This window comes from Topomyia yanbarensis, chromosome 3 (assembly GCF_030247195.1).
Source record: "Topomyia yanbarensis strain Yona2022 chromosome 3, ASM3024719v1, whole genome shotgun sequence".
NCBI lineage: Eukaryota > Metazoa > Arthropoda > Insecta > Diptera > Culicidae > Topomyia > Topomyia yanbarensis.
In genome coordinates, this window is record NC_080672.1 from 175,525,091 (window position 1) to 175,547,177 (window position 22,087).

At 40.5% G+C, this 22,087-nt stretch overlaps 3 protein-coding genes across 5 annotated transcripts in view; all 3 read right to left on the reverse strand.

Annotated features, from left to right (window-relative positions):
* Positions 1-1,157: 1,157 nt before the first annotated feature.
* LOC131687399 (uncharacterized protein K02A2.6-like) lies at positions 1,158-1,613 on the reverse strand. The gene has a single exon (XM_058971480.1). It carries the CDS (start codon positions 1,611-1,613, stop codon positions 1,158-1,160), a length of 456 nt encoding a protein of 151 aa, XP_058827463.1.
* Positions 1,614-2,464: 851 nt separating this feature from the next.
* Positions 2,465-3,308, reverse strand: LOC131687401 (uncharacterized protein K02A2.6-like). The gene is made up of 2 exons (XM_058971481.1): positions 3,093-3,308; positions 2,465-3,004 (listed from the first exon to the last, which is right to left on the reverse strand). The coding sequence occupies exons 1-2, from the start codon at positions 3,306-3,308 to the stop codon at positions 2,465-2,467; spliced, it is 756 nt and encodes a 251-aa protein (XP_058827464.1).
* A 9,244-nt stretch (positions 3,309-12,552) lies between these two features.
* Positions 12,553-22,087, reverse strand: part of LOC131689870 (protein mini spindles) — a 33,838-nt gene continuing 24,303 nt past the window's right edge. For all 3 annotated transcript variants that reach the window (XM_058975219.1, XM_058975221.1, XM_058975220.1), the window contains 4 exons: positions 21,645-22,085; positions 20,134-20,263; positions 20,009-20,082; positions 12,553-13,217 (listed from right to left, as the gene is read on the reverse strand). In XM_058975219.1, coding sequence (XP_058831202.1) covers positions 12,942-13,217; positions 20,009-20,082; positions 20,134-20,263; positions 21,645-22,085 — 921 coding nt within the window. In that variant the 3' untranslated portion in view covers positions 12,553-12,941. The remainder of the gene's footprint in view (positions 13,218-20,008; positions 20,083-20,133; positions 20,264-21,644; positions 22,086-22,087) is intronic.

Consider the following 22,087-nt stretch of genomic DNA (forward strand, 5'->3'; position numbering starts at 1 on the left):
TTTATCAATCGTCAGAACATCAATCTGTTTCTTCTTAATAACTTTTTTCTCAAGCGTCAGATCGTTTCGTGGTTTTCGAGACTTTGTTTCTTTGTTAAATTTTCATATAAAAGCCACAGAACGATATATTTTTAGTAAGTAATGGGCGACTCCTGGAGGAATTATTTTATGAAAGTAATTTTTCCATACAAAATCGCATGTAAACTTTAAACAGTGGGCGCAAAAATATAGTTTCATGGATGGAACTAAGAATTTGCACAGTTATTCTAGGACCCATATGGAACCTAAAAAGTTACTCGGAGCTGAAATCTATTTTTTGTCCCACCCTAGTGGACACGTCCATAAAAATCTTTGAAAAAGGAAAAAAACAAAGACTCACGTCCAAACAAGGAATATACGTTTGTACCGTGTAAGTCCCCGACACTTGCTTACGGATCATCTCTATATCAGGGAAATACAACGCGAACGATAACAATTAAAACAAACTATATTTATCGAACACATTAAAAACACGGTACAACTTTATACAGGACGTAAACAAACTGAAACTGACAACCACAAAAACATTTCATTGATGCGCTTATCAGGCATCATACATTGACAGCTATGCTGCCGAGTTAGAGCCTAGCGGTGCTGCCGTGCCAGAAGATTGATTTGGTAGATTCCAGGCACCCAACAGGATGCCGAGCAGTAACGAATGCTGACGAGAGGTGGCTTGATTGGCAGGTTGCTTTGGTATCGAGTCAACAGCTAGGCGACTCCGGAGTTGGTTGATATTGGAACGCAGCATTCGGCGATCATCGACCCATACGTTATACATCACGTTTCCTATTTTTTCGATGATTGTTCCAGGAGCCCACTTCCAACCGTTACGGCCATAAAGCTTAGCGTAAACGGAATCGTTCCGGCTGAAGAACCTCGGTTTTGTGTGGTCGTCTGACGGTGCAACTGGAGTTCGTACCGTTGGGGGACGTAGAAGCTCGAGACAGGTGCGTATTTTGCGACCAAACATGACCTCGGACGGCGATTTTTGGTCTGGTAGTGCCCGATTGGGTGTAGTTCGGTACGTTAACAGGAATATGTCTAACGCTTCCCGTATCGATCCTCTCCCCTCTCGAATTTTTGTAACAGCCCTTTTGAACGTGTCAAAAAATCGTTCAGCTTGGCCATTTGATTGTGGATGAAACAGGATGAAACGGAGCAGTTGTGAGGTGTTCGATGCCGTTTGAGGCGCAGAAATCTGCGAATTCAGCGTTCGTGAATTGGGTTCCGTTGTCGCTGACTAGTGTAGCAGGCATACCCAACCGAGCAAACAACCCACAGAAAATGCTGATAGTTGCCGCTAAGGTTATACGGGACGTTTGGATGATTTCTGGCCACTTGGAAATGGAGTCGACGGCGATCAGGTAATATTCGCCTTCGATTGGACCGGCATAATCCTCGTGAACGCGCTGCCACGGAGCGGTCTGCTTGGGCCACGGCACCGGTGAAGAGTGAGGAGGTGACCTGGCTACGGCCGCACAGTGTTGGCATGCCTTGACGAAGTTGACAATGTCAGCATCCAAACTGGACCAATACACGTAGCTTCGGGCGAGGGTCTTCATACGCTTCATATCAGGATGGCCACAATGGAGCTGCTCGAGGAATCGCTTGCGATGGAGCGACGGGATGACGAGCCGTTCGGCAAACATGATTCACCCATCTACCACGGAGTGATTCCTGTCTGGCTTGGAATCGCGGGATGTCGGATTCTGAATGTTCAGATTGCGGCCAACCGTGCTGAATGTGATGGTAGACTTTTCGGAGCAGTGGGTCTGCTTGGGTGCATTGCGCGACGGCTCTGAAATTGAGAGGCAAAACTTTAACTGTATGAAATACTACCGACCTAAGGTCTTCTTCCAGGTTGATGCTGGCGATGATATAGTCCTCATCGGGTTTGACGTGCTGGTTGATCAACCTCGAGAGTAAGTCTGCGTCGCCGAACTTGTGGGTGGGCACGTACTCGATGTCAAAACCTTCGAGCAGTAGATTGAGCGCAAATCGTTGGAGGCGTTTGGCTGTGTAGAACGGTATTCCCTTTTTAGAACCACAGAAAGTGCCGTCCGAAGAGCATTTTGTGAAACTTCGTGACGGCGAAAACGATAGCTAAACCTTCACGATCCGGTTGGCTGTAGCCTTGTTCAGCTTTTGTGAGTGGTCTGGAAGCATGTTGGACGACTTTGATTGTGCCGTCGGGGAACTTGTGGCTAATCGTTGCCCCGAGCCCAACGGAAGAAGTGTCGGCAGAGACAATGATCTCCCGCTTCGGATCATAATGTGTGAGAAGTAGATCCGAGGAGAGTATTTGTTTGAAGTGCTCGAACGCTCTCTGGATCTCATCAGTCCACTGGAACTTCGCATCGTCCTTGAGAAGGTTGTCCAGCGGATATCGCAACTTGAGCATATTGGGAACAAACTTGCCGTACTAGTTGATAGCCCCCAAAAATGATCGCACACCGGATACATCGGTTGGATGCAGCAGCTTGGATATCACTTCGATTTTGGCCGGATCTGAACGTAATCCGCGACTGTCGACAATATGACCCACGTACTGCACTTGCTGCTTGCGGAAGGTGCATTTATCGACTCGAATGGTGAACCCGAAAACCTGAATTCGTTTTAGAAAAACCCGTAAATTGCGATCGCGGTCTTCTTCAGTTTTTCCGCCAACGATGACGTCATCGAGGTAGCCACACTTGCACTGCAGACCGGCTAACATTGTATCGATGAGCTGCTGGAAGGCACCAGGTGCGATCTTCACACCGGGCGGGAGGCGGTTGTAGGAGTAGAGACAACGACGCGTATTGATAGTTAGCAACTTGCGGTACTGTTCGTCGACTTCCACCTGCAAGAAAGCGTCGGACAAATCAATCTGGCTGAACACCTTACAGTTAATCAACTTGGCGAAGATATCGTCCGATATCGTGCGATTGGTGGGGCGGAATGTTTGTAGGGGAAGTGGATACTGATTTGGTTGGAGCGCAGCGTTAAGCCCCGTGGAATAGTCTCCACAAATTCTCCACAATTATTTGCATGAGCATATCATTACTGACCTGGGATTGCGATTGGTGGGGCGGAATGTTTGTAAACAGCTGCTGCTGAGCTGCAGAAACGGGAATGAACACGGTCACAACGGGAGCGAAAAATTGTTGCTGCTGGTGGGCCGCTGGTGCGGGCTTAATCTGCAGATTCAACTGCTGCCGTTGATTTAACAGTCCTAGGGGGTCAACACCATTTTGTCCGTTCAACTCACTACCGTCATCAGCCATCGCACTCGTGACTCGCACGCGCGGTGACGAAATGTTCGGTTAGTTTTGTTTTTCGGCGAATAAAAACTACCCACACTCGCGAATTCTCGTCAAACTGAAACGGACAACTACAAAAACATTTCATTGATGCGCTTATCAGGCATCACACACTGACAACTATGCTGCCGAGTTAGAGCCTAGCGCTGAACGGAGTACTAATTAATACACCGCGATAGGGTTGTCCTCAACAATATGTTTCGTAGGTTTTTTCCCGTAAAAATACATTGCGTTTAACGCAATGTAAATAGGGTAATTCATCCTGTTTCTATGATTACCCTACTTATTTGTAGCCAGTGAGAGCAGGACGAAAATTGGAGCACTCGATTTGAGTAAGTACTTTCGTTTGCTTTTTGATCGTCCCATTTCACTAGGCATTGTGGTCTTACTGTTCCACTTAGATTGAACTGCCATTTTGTTTTGCGGACGTCCCGTTCCGCCGGACCATACCGGATTTCATACGACAATATCTATATTTCGTTGAATACGAAATTGTGTGTAATTTCCGCATAAGATAGTACACTGAAACGAAGACCATAGTATAAATTACCATATTAGAGGTTTAAATTAAAAATGCTGTACCAGTAAATTTTGATAAAGAATACACCATAGTTGATTTGAGTATGATTCCTGTCATCTGTACCATGTCCATTCTGGTATCAAGACATGGTATTTCTTACTATTGCATAGTGGTATAAGAGTAAATTTTACCATGTCTCTATTTTCATCCAATGTTCAGAATTACCATAAACATGGTTTTTTTGAAAATTGTAGACTAGTTAAAATAACTTTAGGTGTTTACTATGTTGTAGTATACATGGTAGTTCTTTCATTTAATTTAATTTTAATCATTTTTTCGCTATTTCGTTTATTTATTTTTTTCGAGAGTTGTCCTACTGGAGCTGTAGAGCTAGGTTCTCGGAAGGGCTCCCCGTCAGAATCACATGCTACAATTTGCCGACGAGACAGGCAATGTCGCCCACGAAAACACTGCTTTAGGCCAATTGTAGCGGGCCGTGATTCTGAATGTGATATTCATTGTACGGTTCAGGTATGTGCGGGCGTAGGGACTCGCGATCGCGTGTATCATCGCGAAAGGCTCGAACATTTGTACGTTAACGTGCTCGATCGCGTGTGCGTTTATATGTCGCGTGTGCTAACCTGTATAAATTCTATTTTATAACCGTGTGCCTTTCGCATATTCGCGTGTCAGAACGCGCGCGGACCGTGAATCTGATACTTAATTTTTCGTGTACGGTTCAGATTCCAGAAGAAAGTGGATTCTTCCATATCATTAGAGTTCCCAGTCATGTCGCCGTAGAACGTGTGGTCTAGTGGATAAGAGCTTTTTTTTTATTGGTCCAACTGAATGTATGGACCTAAATTTCTAGAATGAAGGCTAAAGATTTCCGGACGTGACCGATTCATGATCGCGCGCGTTTGCGGGTTCGCGTTTGAGACCGCATTTGTAACTTCGCAAGTACTAAAGCGTTCACCGGAATGTTATCAAGTTTGCGCGATTAAGGGCATAGGTGTGCGTAGATGATCGCGAAGGGCTTAAGCGTTCGTATGTTGACGTGTTTGTCGCGTGTGCTCGCGTGCATGTGACTTCGCGTGTATAAATTCGATTTTGAAACCCTGCGGTCATTCAAATATTCGCGGACCGTCATTCATTTAGTTTTCGGTGTACGGATCACATTCTGACAGGGAGTGAGTTACCACATATCACTAGAGTTCCCGGTTTTGTCGCCATGGAACGTTTTGTCTAGTGCATATGGGAGTTATTTTTTTTCTTAATTTTTCAATTTCAGTTTATTTTAATTAATTAACATGGACCTAGACCGTTGGTACCGAGGATATAGACTTCCCGACGATCCCGATTCATGATGGCGCGAGCGGGAGTTTATAGATTGACGCTTGAAATCGCGTTGGTAAGTTTATGAGCACTGAGACGTCCACCTTATTACCGGGGTATAATCACATTTGCGAGTTCGTGGGCGTAGGTTGCTTGGAAAATCGCGAGGGGCTCTAACGTTTGTACGCTGACGTGATTTTACAATATATTTGCGTGTTCTTGAATGGTCGCGCGAACCGTGAATCTGATATTAAATTTTCGGTGTGCCTTTAGAATTCTGGCAGAGTCGCCATGAGAAGTGTTGTCTAATAGGTATGAGCGTATTTTCTTAATTGGTCCAGCTGAAGGCATGGACCTAGGCTTCTAGGATCAAGGATAGACTTCCGGACGTGACCGATTCGTAATCGCGTGCGCGAGGGCATTTTTGTAGTTTCCCGCTTGAGACCGCGTTTGAGAATGTGTGAGTGATTCGCGTGTGTTCTAGAATGATCGCGCGCGGACCGTGAATTCGATACTTAATTTTTCGTGTACGGTTCAGATTCTAGAAGAAAGTGGGTTCTTCCATATCACTAGAGTTCCCAGTCATGTCGCCGTAAAACGTGTGGTCTAGTGGACATGAGCTTTATTTGTTGATTGGTCCAACTGAATGTATGGACCTAAGTGACTAGAATGGAGGGTAAAGATTTCCGGACGCGACCGATTCATGCTCGCGCGCGTTTGTAACTTCGTAAGTACCAAAACGTTCACATTGTTACCGGAGTGTTATCAAGTTTTCGCGATCGCGAACGTAGGTGTGCGTAGATGATCGCGAAGAGTTTAAGGCATCGTATGTTGGCGTGTTTGTTGCGTGTGCTTGCGTGTATGTGACTTCGCGTGAATAAATTCGATTTTGTAACCCTGTGGCCATTCACATATTCGCGTGTGTTCTTGGATGGCCACGCGGACCGTCATTCTGAGTAGTAGTTAAGTGTAGTGGGTAGTGGACGCGATGCCGCGCATCTTCCGAAAAGTCGGTTTTTTAGCGAAAGCGCCGTCGATTAAATCTGTGGGGTGTTATTTAGCTATCTGTTGGTTTATTATTATCCCGTATTGTGAGGTCAAAAATCAAAAATCGGGTTTCAATGCAGTTTCCCAGCCTGCCATGGCTGTGTTATCATGACTGTTTATGCTGAATAGCATGATGTTGTGTGTGTGAATCATCACACAGTGGTAGTGTCTAGTGTGTCTGTTTTCGCAGTCGGTTTCTGCGATCAAACTTAATTCCTATATAGTTCCGCATTTCTCTTTGTATGCGGTATTATATCGTGATGGTTACAGTATCACGTTGATAAGTTGTCCAGAGCAGTTGGTTTTAACCAATCTCTGGCCTTCCTTTTTATGAGCAGCAATGGCTCGTAATCAGGTTTGTAAAATCTGAGTCCGCTGGTAAGTTTTTCAGACAATCAGTGTATCGCATGTAGCCACATGAGCATTTGGATTACTTATTGTTTACGCAGCGATTGGCCGTCTATTGCTTGGCCATAATCACAGTTATTTTAAATTTGTAGGTATCCTTCGAGAGTGTTATACTGTGTACTGTTGAGCGAATATTGTCTCAAGTATAGGTGCGGCCAAGAGTGAGGCTTATTTTGTTTCTGGACCCTCAGATACGCAGCACTGTCTTTGGAGCAGTATGGTGAGGTGTGCTCAAAAATAAAAGCAGTAAATGTTTTTACTGGGGGATTCCTTCGCTGTGTTGTTTTTGCGACGGTGTTGTGCTCTGGAGGGTTACGAAAACAAGCACAGATTGAGAATAAATCTCATCAACAGTGGTGCGCTGCCGTTCAGATGTTTTGGAACAGGTATGAAATAGTTGGGTTGACTCTGGTTCCCGGTCATCTTCGGAGACACTCGATGGTAGTTAATTGTTAGTTGAGAAGTCATCACTTGGTGACACTTTCAGTCACTCAAATGTTTAATGTCCGTCGTGCTCTCTCCGTATATACTTCCGTGTTCCCTTGTTCATGCAGCTTTTACAGGGCTATTTCGGAAATTTTGAGCGACAGTGTACTACAAATTTCAGATCTAGATACTTTCTATATGTGCTTGGTGGACTGAAATCGTAGGCACACTAATCTATTGTGGTTAGTGTTTGTTCTAGATCTTCCTAGCTGCCAGTGTACTTCTACTAGACGTAGCATATTCTTGCGCTTCTAATGTGTTGCATTTCAGTTTTGAATAAGTGGTAGTGCAAAACTGAATTTTATTGTGTGGAACTTTCCACAGTGCAAATTCCCACTCTTATGGATCCAACCGTTGCTGCGTGCAGCTCACCTCCACTTTTTTCGGCTTTTCGCTAAATTTTTGGTATCATGGAATCGAAACTTGAGTCTCTTCCTGCAACATCAGGTGTGAACACTGATAGTAGTGAGAAGGATCTTTCTAATCCCATAAACAGGGGTAAAAACTTTGATAAAAATCAAAGAAAAAAGCGCAACCGCAGTGGTGCTTCTCCGAACAATGCTTCGGCTCATGGTATAGAGCCTTTGTGTCTCAATAACCATCGAGTACAAGCAAGGTTGGAGAAAGGTCACTTTACGGTTGCACTGAAGGACGATCTGTTAAAAGATCTTCATGGGTGTCTCTTTTCAATCCCACCTGACTCCTTCATCCCCAGCTTCAGTGGATTTGGCTTAAGGTATGGCATTGTTTGGTTCTCTCCAGATAACGAACAAGGCTGTATCTGGCTGAAACAGAAATTGGAGATGATAAGTGGGAAGGCAGGAGACTTCCGTTTTATTGTCGAACCATATAGCCTTCATCAGAATAAGATATTCCTTTACATTCCTTGGAATTCCAAGGAATCTTAGCGGAGTTCTGACGTTTTGATGAGGCTAGATTTTCATAATACTGGTTCGCGGGCAGTTTGCTGGGAAATTCTGAGAACCAAGTCAAAAGAGAAAATACAGCAGTATGTTTGCAGTATCGACGATCAATCTCTGGACTTTCTAGCAAGGCATGGTTATAAACTGAACTATGGCTTCCAAAAAGTCACGGCAAAGGTTTATAAACCTAAATCGATTTAAGTCGAATTTGAATGACAATATCCCTTCGGGGGTGTTGTCGTTCTGTTGCCTCAATATTCCTTCGGGGGTGTTGATGCAACCGCTCCAGCTTGCTTGGAATTTCTGAAAGGCCAAGTCGATTACAGCGAAAATACAGCGGTATTTTTGCAGTATCGACGACCGATCTTTGATATTTCTGGCGAAAATTGTTTAAAACTGAATTATGGCTTCTAAAAACTCACGGCGAAAGTTTATGAACCTAAATCGGTTTAAGCCGAATTTGAATGACAGCTTCTCTTCGGGGGCGCTGTCGTTCCGTTATCTCAATATCCCCTCGGGGGTGTTGATATATCCGTTCATCGAGAAGTGTTTTTAGTCCCTTGGGAGTAAAGAATACATCCGTATTGTCTATGTTCTGTGTGTCGTTTATTTCCTTATCCCTAACCTTACCACTTCCCAAATTCTTCCCATCAGGAAATGATGAAAAGACAAATCATGGCAAAGCAGAAATCTCCGTTCAACATGGGGAACGTGCCACTTGAGCCAGTCGCTACTGATTCCTGATATTCGTGTGTGTTCTTAGATGGCCACGCGGACCGTCATTCTGATATTTATTTTTCTGTGTACGGATCACATTCTGACAGGGATTGAGTTACTCCGTATCACTAGAGTTCCCGGTCATGTCGCCATGGAACGTGTTGTCCAGTGGATATTTAGACTTTTGGAATCGATGATAGAGACTTCCGGACGTGATCAATTCATGATCGCGTGAGTGCGGGAGATGTCTGCGAGAACGCGGGTGTTGGTTGCGTGGATGATCGCGAACGGCTCAAGCATTTGTATGTTTGATTGTCGCGTGTATGTGACTTTGCGTATAAATTCGAATTTTAATTATTTTTATAAGCATGTGGCCATTCGCATGTTCGCATGTTATTCAATAATCGCGCGTGGACGTCTTGTTCAGTTTTTGTTTCTATTGATCCAACTGAAGGCATGAGTTTGGGCTGCTAGGATCAAGGGTAGAGACTTGCGGACGTGACCGATTCATGATTACGCGAGCGTTGGGTTGATGGTTGCGACCGCGTTGATAAATTTTTAGGTACAAATGTTGACTTAATTACCGGGGTGTTTGAATGTTGGCGAAATCGCGCGCGTTCGCAGTTTTGACCAAGTTTGTGTTATCTTGAATGCCACGTTTGTACGTTTGGAATAAGAGATTGTGGGTGTATATGAGATAATAAGCAATTTGTGTTAGTGAGTGTTATGGATCTAAACCTAAACCCACATTGTGTATTATTTGACCATGGCAGTGGATAATAAAGGTCGCCAAGTTAAGTACTAATATTGATCACAATGTAACTTAACTAAAAAGAAAATAATCGTATCCTAAGTTTATGTGATATAATCACTGTAATACTGCTTTGGTGGAAAAGCCCCCGAACCACGTCAAGGGACAGTATCATGCCGAGGGCATTTTTTCGCTATTTCGTTTATTGATACAATATTTACGTGAAAAAATGTATGCATCAATTTTAGCACTTTGTTGTACTCGGTGAAAGCAGGAATCGTATATGCGCGTCCATTTGGCAACCGAAATTGTATTGTTGAGCGCTTCATCCAGTAGTTCCTGGCGCAATAAAGTGACATAAACCAAAAATCGAAATTAATAATTTAGCAAAAGATCTTACCGAAAGAATCGCCTACGCCAATGATTCCGCAGCACCCATAACTCAACAACTAGTTCATAAAGCACTGGTTTATTGTCAGTTTTTAGCGGATGAAAACTGAAATCATGAATTTGTTAGTGTTATATTGTATTATAATACATACCACTGTAGGACTGAAATCTCATAATCCACTATTATATCCACTTCATGTGGCTTTGCTGGTAATAAACCGCACCTTGTGAAAATAAACTTAAAATGATATGCGTTGCTTATATGCACGCGGATAGAATTGTTTCACAACATGGCCAACAGCTTGGCCATAAAAAAAATGACTATGTTCATAGTAATTTCAAAAATAATCCGTGTTCAGTTGAAAAACACTGGTAAATCCTCTCATTAAGACAATGCACGTGGTAAGAGATAGAAGTCGAACCCAGAAGCACAATAAAATTAAACATTTTCGATGTTATTTCAACCATACAGTAAATATTAAGACAAACATGTAAAATAGTAGAGATTACCATGAATGTTTCTCTGACTCGCATAGTAATTTGTATCATTTTCCGCGGTAGTTTAAAAATTATTCAAGGAAGATTTGACTATTTAGTGAAAATGGTATTTTCTACTATGATTATGTAGTTAGAAGTACCACGGCGTTCCCTAATAAAAAATATTATACACGAACTTTAACCCATATAGTGCAACGATTCCACATATTGTTTGGATGATACCCTGAACAGGTCGTTAGGCTCTTGAATCATAAGATGTTTATTAGGGTTCTTTTTAGTGTAAGCATGAAACTTGCACGCCAGTGTACCGAGTGTACCACTGCAGTGAAATGCCATCACTGATTATGATACGTCATATAAATTTTGTCATCAATACACACTTAAAGCACATGTGCGTTCAATTTTTTCACATTTTTAGCAAGAACTTTCAACACAGCCAACCAATTTTCGTAATATTTGACGGATCAATACAGAATAGATAGAAAGCTTCTCTGAATTCGTTCTACTATTTATGTTTCAAGATATGCGCTTACCATAATATAGCACAACAATGATGATATATATTTAAAACATCGTCTTTGGTTCAAAGTTAGAATCGAACTTGATTTTAAAGTGCAAGTCATATCAGATTCTGTTTCTTGCACGACGGAATTTTTCGCGAATTCAAGAATAATCAAAACATAACCTGAAAGTTTTTAGAAACTTCTCTTCCTCCGCAGGTAGACCAACCAGAAATTCCTTTAATAATCCATCAAGCACATGGAATAATGTAATACGTAAAAAAAACTTTATTATATGAGCTTTACGATTGACTTGTTGGTTTTTAAGATTTTGGCTATTTAAGCATAAAGCCTGTATATATTTCGCTTTTTGAGATTCAGTCAAAGTTCCCTGTCTTTTGATTTCCAGCGTTTCGTGGGATAAATAAAATAATCACAAATTACGGTATTAGTATAGCTTTTATTACATTGTCATTACTAAATCTGTGTATTCAACATGAATGATTTGCATTAATAAATATATATATTTAAATCTGGGTTTCTTTTGTTTCCATAATACCAGAAGTTGCAAGCCATTCCGAAATTTAAGAATTTCAATACACACAGGAGTTGCAATTCCAAGTTGGTTCGATTTGTCAAAAACGAATTATTATAAACAGATTGCAATCCTCTATGTAATTGCAACTTCTCAGAATCATAATAAGCGGTCACTCATTGTAATTATTCGGCTGATTCGTCATGTAATTAATATGTTACATTTGTAGTTGAAAGTAGACTGTTATATTTTAGTGCAAATACACATTTTCGATCTGCTGATAAGTTTAATGGAGATGGGACTATGCAATCAATCGTGACCTAAGGCCAATTCGAAAACGTGAAATCTTGCATTTATGTTAAGAAGCAAAAACGAGTGAAAATAACGGAAGAATTTTTAACATATTAATAAAACTTGTTTAGTTTATATTTGATAACATGGGCAACAATAGTATCGTGAATTTCCGTTATGTACGTATACCTATTTTTTAATCAAAACGCCGTTGCGAGCTGTTTGTTCGGTCGTCATTCCAAACCTTTTCTTCGATCGATATGCATGGAACAGCTGACTCACATTGGCGTACATATGTAGAATAAGTAGTGAGAGATTCGAATAATACTAAAACGTCTGTATTTACGCAAAACTTACTAGCTTGTCGTAGTTGTAACTGTAAAATTAACTCTATTCGAAATGGTATGCTTTTGCGTCAGTCTGAAGTAATTAAATTTGAACAATAACTGCAGCCGGAGTAGCTCACGGGTACTCGGGTTTAGCCAGGAACATAACTGCATTCTAACGATTTGTTTTTCAGTATCGTTTTATAATAATATATAACGGATCGTGCCTCTCGGAGTCTAAGCATAGATTTTCCTATTTAAGCTTAGATTAGACAAGAATATTAGCTTGAATTACCTTGGACTGTGTTCGTTTGTTCATGATAAAATTCTAAAGGACTTGATTACTGTTTTAATGTGTTTCTGTATTTTTCAGCGTTGCTAAATGAAAACAAAGGTAATAAATTGTTATAAAATTCCTTTACATACTAAACACGCACAAACAAATCAAAAGCTTTTATTTTGAGTTTTTTTCTGTATCTAAGGCCATTATTCGAAGCATTAACAGCCAATTTTTAATAGTCCTCGTTTAGTAAAAGGATACTTTTGACGCATACCAAAGGCTTTCTATGCTAAAAGAACAAATTTGGAATAGCCTTACTAACAAGAGTTTCTTTGTCGAAAATAGCCTATTGTTCGTATTCTAATACTTATACAAAGTGTAAAACAGAAAAGTGTAAAACAGAAAAGGGTGTTGTGATTCTAACCAGTTAACAATGTCCAATGAGTAATTGGCTAAACAAGTTCACACTTGTGAAACTATAATCATATATTCGCCTGTATCCTGTAGTACTTTGTGTGCCTTATCGCTACTTTCCCAGTTATTGTTCTAAGAAACGAAGAACCGGATTGAACTCTGTTCGTGTTTCCGCCTTACTTTTGCTGCTTTAGTTGCTCCAACTTCTGTGCTAACAGTTCTCTTCGATGCAGTGGAATATTGCTCACAATGCTTGTATTACCTCCACTACCACCACCACCGCCAGCAGTGGGACCTAAACCAGAACCCAAACCTCCACCTACTTCCTTTCGCAGCAAATTGACCTTGGGTTGCAGTTGATTTAGATTAAGATTTTCGTCGGTGATTTTGTTGTCCGAATACTGGCTATTGCCCGTACTGTTTTGTTGATTTGATGTGTGATTAGTTTTTGTCTGCAAATGCATAATAATTGTGATAATTCATTCCAGGATTATGGCAATTGTACAATTGTGAACGACATTTTTTATTAGACTTATAGCTTATACACAACGATTCAAATAATTTTTAGTGGTAAGTCGATGACAATACAGTGAAGACCCGTTTTTATCAGTCCCTTGGTGAATTTTAGGCTGATAAAACGGGGACATTGACAAAATCGGGACATATATTATTCTTTCTTTTTAATAAAACGAAGCTCATAAAATAGAAATAGTCCCTAGATATATCCTCATAAACCTTTCTGATTATGTGGTTTAAATTTCCTTAAGGGGGTCTAACAGTGAAAATTTAAAAAAAAATAAAAAAAAAGAATTATTTTTGCATATTCGGATCTCTACGATAACAACAATATGCTCAAAAAAGGATATACTCGAAATCAAATTGGTTCGTCTGCTAGATTCCATCAAACTACGAACTATCCATTTTTATATAAGGCTGACAAAATGGGGTAAAAAACTGATAAAATCGGGAACTGATAAAATTGGGTCTTCACTGTATTTAAAAAAACTCATTCATTTTTTAATGTGCTGTAGTTTTAAGCTCTGTGCTGTATGTTATTGAACGCTTTATTTCGGTATTGCTTTATGCTCGTTCTCAAGGCCACATTCCTCAGTCTTACAATAGTTTTAAGATAAGTGGTTTTAATCTTTCCGTATACTTTTATTGCTTTATTCCCATCTGCGTGGGTGCTAACCCCGTGCGTTTTGGCCCGGACGGCCAAATAGAGGTCTAAACAACTCCCAAGGTTCCCCTCGAAATATATTATATCCAGAACTTTCAAACGGTCTATTTTTAATGACTTGACAGAGCGGTTCTCGGCAGTGACTGAAATATCAAATATCCGCCCAGATGAGATCAGGGTCGTTTTATCTAACTCAAAGCAAGCAAACGATATTGCTTGCTACGAGCACTTTACGCCCGACTATAATGTGTATATTCCATTTACATGTGAGGATGTGCTGTAGTATTGGGATAGATGTTTTGGAGACTGCTCACTTCAGCATGTGAAAATACTTGACTGCTAGCGTTTGCACTAAGTAGTAGACGCGAGAGGTGCTTCGAAAGCATACCCCCAATCAAAATACTGTAGGGTGACCTTCGCTTAACCGAACTACATATTCTTATACAAGGTCCGTCTATCTATCCGTCTATTTGTACCGCGTACGTCTATTTGTAGCAATAATGCCCGCAATTATCTACCTGATTGGTGGAGTAAGAATGCTGAGGTGTTTTTACTGTGCAGAAATTTTGCATGATATATCGGTATATTCCGTGTATATTCCGTATATACTACGCGGGGATAAACTAAACGTTCCCTTGCGAGACGTTTCAACGTTTCGCAGAAATTCTAAAGAAAGCTCCGCCACAATCCTCATCAAACCTCTATACCAGATTATAAGCTTATTTCCGCTGTTTTTTGTCAAAAAACGGATTTTTATATAGAACGCAAAAATAATTGACTCAAAGTATACATTTTTCCCATCTCTCGGATAATTTGTGTAGACCATGCCAAATGAATTTTTGACCTATCAAGATAAACCACTCGTCAAGCCATTTTCGGACGTCTTCGTACGAATCGAAGTGCTTTCTCCGAGCGATCCCATCGATGAAAACAGATGATAATCGGAAGGGGTCAAGTATGGTGAATTAGTGGGATGAGGTGGCACCCCCAGTTGAGTGTCTCCAAATAGCTTTAGACCATTTTTGACTTGTGCGATGGGGGCTTCTCATGTCTTTGTTCATAACCTGGCCTTTTTCAAGCAAAGCACAGCGCAATTTGATTAGTTGATGGTGCTAGCGGTGAATATTGATAGTTTCATTTTCTTTTTATTTTTCGATTTATTTTTTATTTTCTTTATTTTTTTTCATTTTTTTTTTATTTTTTTTATTTTTTTTTATTTTCCAATAACGCACTGTTACTATAGGCCTTCACAAGCATTCGATGCGATTAGGCAGACGATTTCTTCAAATTAATAAGACCTTCCCGCATATGCTCTTTTTGTGACACAAACTTAGACCTGATTAAGTAAGGGAAAATGTGTTGTTATATGAAATCACTGATGATGTGCAATGATTGATGTAAACAGGCGTCGAACTCACACAAAAAAGTATGACGTTTCTATGGTAGCTAAATATGCTCAGTAACACCATCTATGAGCAAACAGCTGATTTAAGCTTATACATCTAGTATTCTTCAGCATCCTAACTAAGGTGAAGCTGATGGCCCACAAAAGGGAACATCTACTAGGATACCTAAAAGTTATAGGAAGAGGAGGAACATTTTCACTTCTTAACTTCCCTGTAAAGACCTGAAAGTGACGGGGCTCCGAAAGTGATATCTCTTGGATTTGCAGCAACTAAACCGAAGCAAGTAGATCCTGATCTCGGACGATTAAGAGTAGAGAAAAAGTTTCCAACACTGCCCATAAACGCATAAGAGTCCCATGTGGATTTTTGTCGAAAATGAGTTATCCGTTGGATTGTATTCTGTATCACCACTGAATCACACTGCACAAATAAGATTACCGGGTTTGTTCAGAAAATATAACAAAATACCAAAACATGGTTGTCCCATCCATTTGGGTCAATGGATGGGACAATCTTGAACAGCGTTTTTCTCGGCTTGCTGTTTTTCAACATGGGACTCTTATGCTGTTATGGGCAGAACAGTTCTCGGAACATCAAAAGCCCCAAGTGTCCCTTGGTTTCAGTCCGAGACCGATCACAGATTTAGAATTATCAATTTCTCGGATACAGTGAACTGGATAATAAAAACTTTCAATATTACTGTACCTATTAAAAGTCTGTTTTTAAGTTTTCTGCCAACAGTAAGAACATTTTTGAAGCGGTTGGCTGTCTCTTTTCAGCGATAGTATCCTTCGATGGCTAACTCATTGAACGATGTCACGGATTTGATCACTGTTCTACAGTGGAAGTATAATCTCAAAAATAGACTCCTTCAAAATTTTAATACATAGTTTGAGTTGTGATGCATTTGCATTATGTGAAACATGCTAATCTTCCGAAATAGATCTCAACATCTACGACTTTAATATTATTCGCCTAAATCGAGAAACTCCCCACCGAGAAGTGTTTTTGGGGATCAAAAAGATCTATTCATTCTACAGAATTAACCTTACCTCGATAACAGACATTCAAGTTATCGCCTGTCAATTAAAAATGAAAGACAAAACCCGAGCAAAGTCGAACATCTAAATTACAACAAGTAGAATTCATATTTTGATAAGAGCATCAAATTGAAATCATATTGTGCTATAAGTTTTAGATTTTTTAAATGCAACATCAAATTTTGATTTCAATTCGCCATCCTTGTTTCTTAGAAGAATTTTCTATGTTTATATTTCTTTGGTAAAACATCTAAGTGAATACATATTTTGCTATCAAAAATGAATTCAACATCTCAATGAGCTTTCAATTTACTCTCACTGATAGCAGAATTAGTTTTCTGTTTGATGTCATAGGACAATTTTGCTGCTCTCCATTTTGATCTTTTAACCGTTAAAACGACCAAAACAACAACAACCTGAGCAATCATTTGCCGAACATCACAACATCAAGTTAAGTTTTCAATTTGTTGTCAGACTCTGCTCGGGAAACCATGCAAAGCTTCAATACATCCCTCTAACACCGCGGTTGTGCACCGGCGGCTAGACAGCATCATAGAATCCCTGCGTGCACCGCGACTAGCTTTAGGAGCGCCCACGGTACGACATGGAGTCATGAGTCATGATATGATAAGCGATCTTCCTTAATTCATGATCTTTGCGATAATTTCAATTTGACAATTTTAAACACGAGTGAACTGACACCCTGCTCTACCAGCGTGCCAGAGCGCCCTAGACTTGTCCCTCTGCTCAACATCGCTGCGGTTAGATTGCACGTGGAAAGTAATTTCTGATCCCCACGGTAGCTACCATCTGCCGATAGTAGCCTCAATCACTAACGGCTTAATGCCACCGAATCAATCAACATTTCGTATGACCTCACACACGAAATATTGATTGGAAGAGTTGGAGCTGCCGCAATATCTGACAAAATCTAACCCCCATTGCGGCTAGCTTGATTCTCGACACCGCGAACCAAGATCAGACTAAACCAGTAACCAGAGCGAACATCCAAAACAGTTCGTCCAATCCGTGGTGGGACAAAGTCGTCAAACTTATACGCGGAGAAGGCCGTGGCATAAAAGTCCTTCCGGGACGATGAGTTACCTGGTAACGAGCGACAGTACGTGACGTTAGAAACGCGGATGAAGGATCTGATGAAAGCTCACAAAACTGGTTACTGCCACTGGTTCGTTGTCGGACTAACGAGAGAAATATCGATGAGTACTCTTTGGGACAAGGCCCGGCTAAACCGAAGTAGTACTAAGGAAAGCGTGCAATATTCAAAGCGTAGAATATTCGACTTCCCCAAGAAGGTTTGTCCGGATTCCGCCCCGGCACAGAAGAGTCACCGCGCCTCCTCGCAATTCCGCGAACGAAACGCCGTTTTCGATAGTGGAGTTCTCACTTGCTTTCTTATAATACAATAATAAATCCTCAGGGCCTGACAGAATCAAATTCAACATGATGAAGATCCTGCCAAAAGACAATTGCGCTAAGTTTATTTAATAAGTTTCTTAAGGGCAACATTGTCCCACACGATTGGAAACAAGTGAGTGTCATCGACATTCAAAAATCAGAAAAACCAGCTTCCGATCACAACTCATATCGACCGATTGTAATGTATCCTGATGCGGTTCGAGTAAATAATCTCTCAATGGAAATTCAAATTGTCTATGCTAGCTAAGAGCAGATACCATCAGGTTTCTGGATACTAAAGGGGCTTTTGAATCATTTTTATCAACGTTCTTTCAGAGAAGCTGCACCAACGTGGTCTTTCGCCGATTTTAAACAACTTTTTGCTGAACTTGTTATCAGAAAAGAACATGTACTTTTCGCATGGTGATCTATCTAGATCACGCTACATGGATCTTCCCCAGGGTCATGCCTAAACCTTCTATACATTTTTTATGTCAACGACATTGATGAACGTCTTCACAATTCCTACACGGAACATGAATTCATTAAGGCAACTGGCAGACGACGGTGTGGTTTCTATTGCGGTACCCAAAGCTGTCGACCTACAAGGACCTTTACCGGGCCGGGCGCACTAACGCTACAAAATCGGTTTTAGAAACTTTCGTATCCATTGCTCATTCGATACCATATCTTGAACCCATTGATGATTGAAAACTTCGAGAGGCTTGTAGAGCTCAATTGTCAGAACTGCTTTTTATTTTGATTATAGAGGTTTTAACATTAGGGTCATTCGCCTCTTTGTCGGGGTATATTCTTGCACTTTGACTACATGGCGCAGAATATAAACCTTTCTTCAAACAATCTCAACCGTGCTCATTTTATTGATATTTTGGAATCTACTGTTTTCTTCACCACATCCATGAAAGATGAGATTCGTGAAATACCAGACAAAATACGCCAGCAATTGGTCCCTACCATGTATTATAATAAATTCCGAAAAGTCGACTGCTGTAAGATGTTTTATACTGACGGACCAAACCTCGAAGGGTCCACTGGCTTCGGTATCTGCAATCAAAAGTTCGCCACTTTCTACAAACTCAGTGATCCTGCTTCAGTTTGCGCCGCAGAACTAGCTGCTGTTCAGTATACCATTGGAGACATTGACACATTACCCACAGATCATTACTTCATCTTTTCGGATAGCCTCAGTTCTATAGAGGCTATTCGCTCGACGAAACATGGGAAGCAATGCTCTTATTTTTTGAGGAAAATACGGAATCTACTGTCTTATCTGACAAATCAATCCAAATTAACTTGGTTTGGGTCTTTTCTTATTGCTTCATTACAGCAACGCAGAGGCCGACACTATAGTTAAGTTAGGGTGCTTTAGAAGCTGACATTTATGAAAGACCAATTTGCTTCAACGAATTTTTCAGTATTACTCATCAGAGAACGGTCGAAAGTTGGCAGTCTCAGGCTGTCGTAACCTTCGACGATTTCCAACAAACTGCAAGCTTGATATTCTCTTCTTAGTCATCGATACCCACCATCTCTCCCCTGTTTCTGATATTGCTGTTAATCCGATTCTGAAATCAACCACCCTTCCCCTGAAGGGTCTTTCTCAAGCAAATAGGCCTTTGTCATAAAAAAGGAAAAAGGAAACCCTTTCCCCTTTTTTTAAAATACAACCTTTCAAAAACACAAGCTAAATCGTATTTATACTCAATTACCCACCCTAATAGTTGATTCCTATGTACACTGAACAGTGTTCTTAGTTTAAGGCAATCTAAAATCCCTTATTTTAATGGGGTTTCATTGAAAAATCCCGGGGTGGTGGATTGCACTGGTGTTTCTAGCAGAAGAACAGACCACAAGGCGTTTTTCATTCCCACTTCTGCTAGAAAGTGCAAAACTAGTGTAATCTACTGCCCCGGCGTTTTTCAATGAAAAACGACATAAGGTAGTCTATATTTGGCTCCTCAGTTTTTAATCATAATTTGAAAAATCTCATATTGTACGCCCCTAGTTTTAAAATTTCAAGTTGTACCATTTGTGACATTTCAAATAAACAGACTGAATAAAAATAGACTTTATAACAGTTGATTTGTAAATACATATGAAAATTTCAAGAATTTCGATCTTCATCTTTTCTTGAGGCCAACCGCTTCTAAAACCTTTCCAGGAATCGATATGACACTTACCATGAGTGAGTTTAATCGTTCCATCCAGTAATCTGAATTCGCGGTTGACTGTGGCACACGATTTCCAATCAATACTGCAAAACAAAATAGGTGTAATCAAGCGCTTCAATTGTTTATGGCTTTACCTTTCTTATCAGTATCAGCAGCTCCCTGCTTATTCGTGTCCAGTTCTGCTAGTCCATCGATAATGTACTTTTGGAAACTGACACTCGCTCCTTTCAAGAATGGAAGTATATCCACGTCGGGGTTTTTTGACTGTTGAAAATTAAGTAAAATCAGTTTTCTATTCATTTTTACCAGTTCTATTGTTTGGCATAGAAGCGACATTGTCAAATACATTAAAATAAAAATGCATCCACTAGTCTATTTGGCAAATACGGCAAATTTGTATAAACTAGGAAAAGTCAATTTGAGAAAAGTGGAGTTAACCTGCCCACTAGACTGCCCAGAAAATTAAAGAATTTTTGAAAACTCAATCGGTTCACCCCCGAGTCGAATTCTATCCCACCAGGAATACTTGCACCAAATTTGAAGCAAATCGAACAAGTCTAGCTTCCGGACCAACGTGCCTGAAGATTGTATGGGATTTTTCGACAATTTACATGGAGAAAACCCACTAGCTCGCATTTTCGCCGCCAGGTGGCACTGTGCATCGTATTATCACTGTAAGTGAAAATAAGATAATTCAATTGTCTACAACTTTGTCGAAGACTGCTAGTTAATCCGACTTTATTAAAAGAAGTTATTAAACTTTTAACGAAGTGATGTCTGAGTTAGTTTTGTATGGGGCCTAGCAGTGGATGGTTGTGTACCAGTACTCGATTTCCACGAACTATAGATTTTTGTGAAATAATCGTTAGGTTTAGCTAAATAGTATGTTCAGAAGAATTATTGTACATAATAAAAGTTATGTTTTGGTTAGAAAATTTTAGTTCAACCTGTGACCGCATAGAGGGCGCTAACGCTAAGTTTTCATAGAAGAGAGATAGAATATCGAGATGTTTGGATGAATTATTGCAAAATGCCTGTTCTACAACTTTGTGGAAGACACCTAATTTCTATCTCTTTCCGTTGCAAAGTTAGTGTTGGCGCACTCTATGCGGTCACGGTTGGAACCAAAACATAACTCGTATTATTTACTATAATTCTTCAGAACATACTATTGAGATAAACCTAACGATTATTTCACAAAAATGATTAGTTCGTGCTAAGTACTGATACTGATACACAACCATGTGCTGTTATGCCCCATGCAAAACTGACTCAGACATCACTTCGTTAAAAGTTTAATAACTTCTTTTAACAAAGCCGGATTGACTAGCAGCCTTCGACAAAGTTGTAGACAATTCAATTATCTCTCTTATTTTCACTTAATGCGAGCTAGTGGGTTTTTCCATGTAAATTGTCGAAAAATTCCACACAAATTTCAGGAACGTTGGTCCGGTAGCTAGACTTGTCCGATTTACTTCAAATTTGGTGCAAGTACTCCTGATGGGACTAGAAATCGACTCAGGGATGGGCTGATAGGGGTCATTTTTCCTGTCACTCTACTGCCCACCCTCAATGTTGAATCACTCCTACCTCTCTTTCAAGCAGAAATACTTCATAGATATTCAGTATACACAATTAAACGTACCTTGAAGTCGTATAGTTTCGACAAGCCCTCTTGGCTGGTATCAGTGTTGGAGATAAGCTTAAAGATGTTAGATACTTCCTCGTGCGTTTCGTGCACCGGTCGGTTACCAGATCGGTGCTGAGTATTGTTGTTTTCACTGTTCGAATTCGCAATTGCCGACGCGTGCTGATTTGCCGCATTTGAAGAGGACTCTTTGCTAAGATTTTTCAATATTCGAAGAATGTAGGTGTTGAGTTCCGAATGGTTGGGAATCTTGTTCAGGTGCTGCAGAATAGAGTTGCCTTTTATTTTAGTCATATTGTGAATGATTGTTTTAATAGTCCGCAGGGGAGTATCCGACGGACGTTGCTGCCACCATACGCTCGGCAAAGCGAGCATGAACTCATGAACTTCCATCAACACAGCATCGTACTCAAGATCCGGAAGTCTATCGGGGATAACCT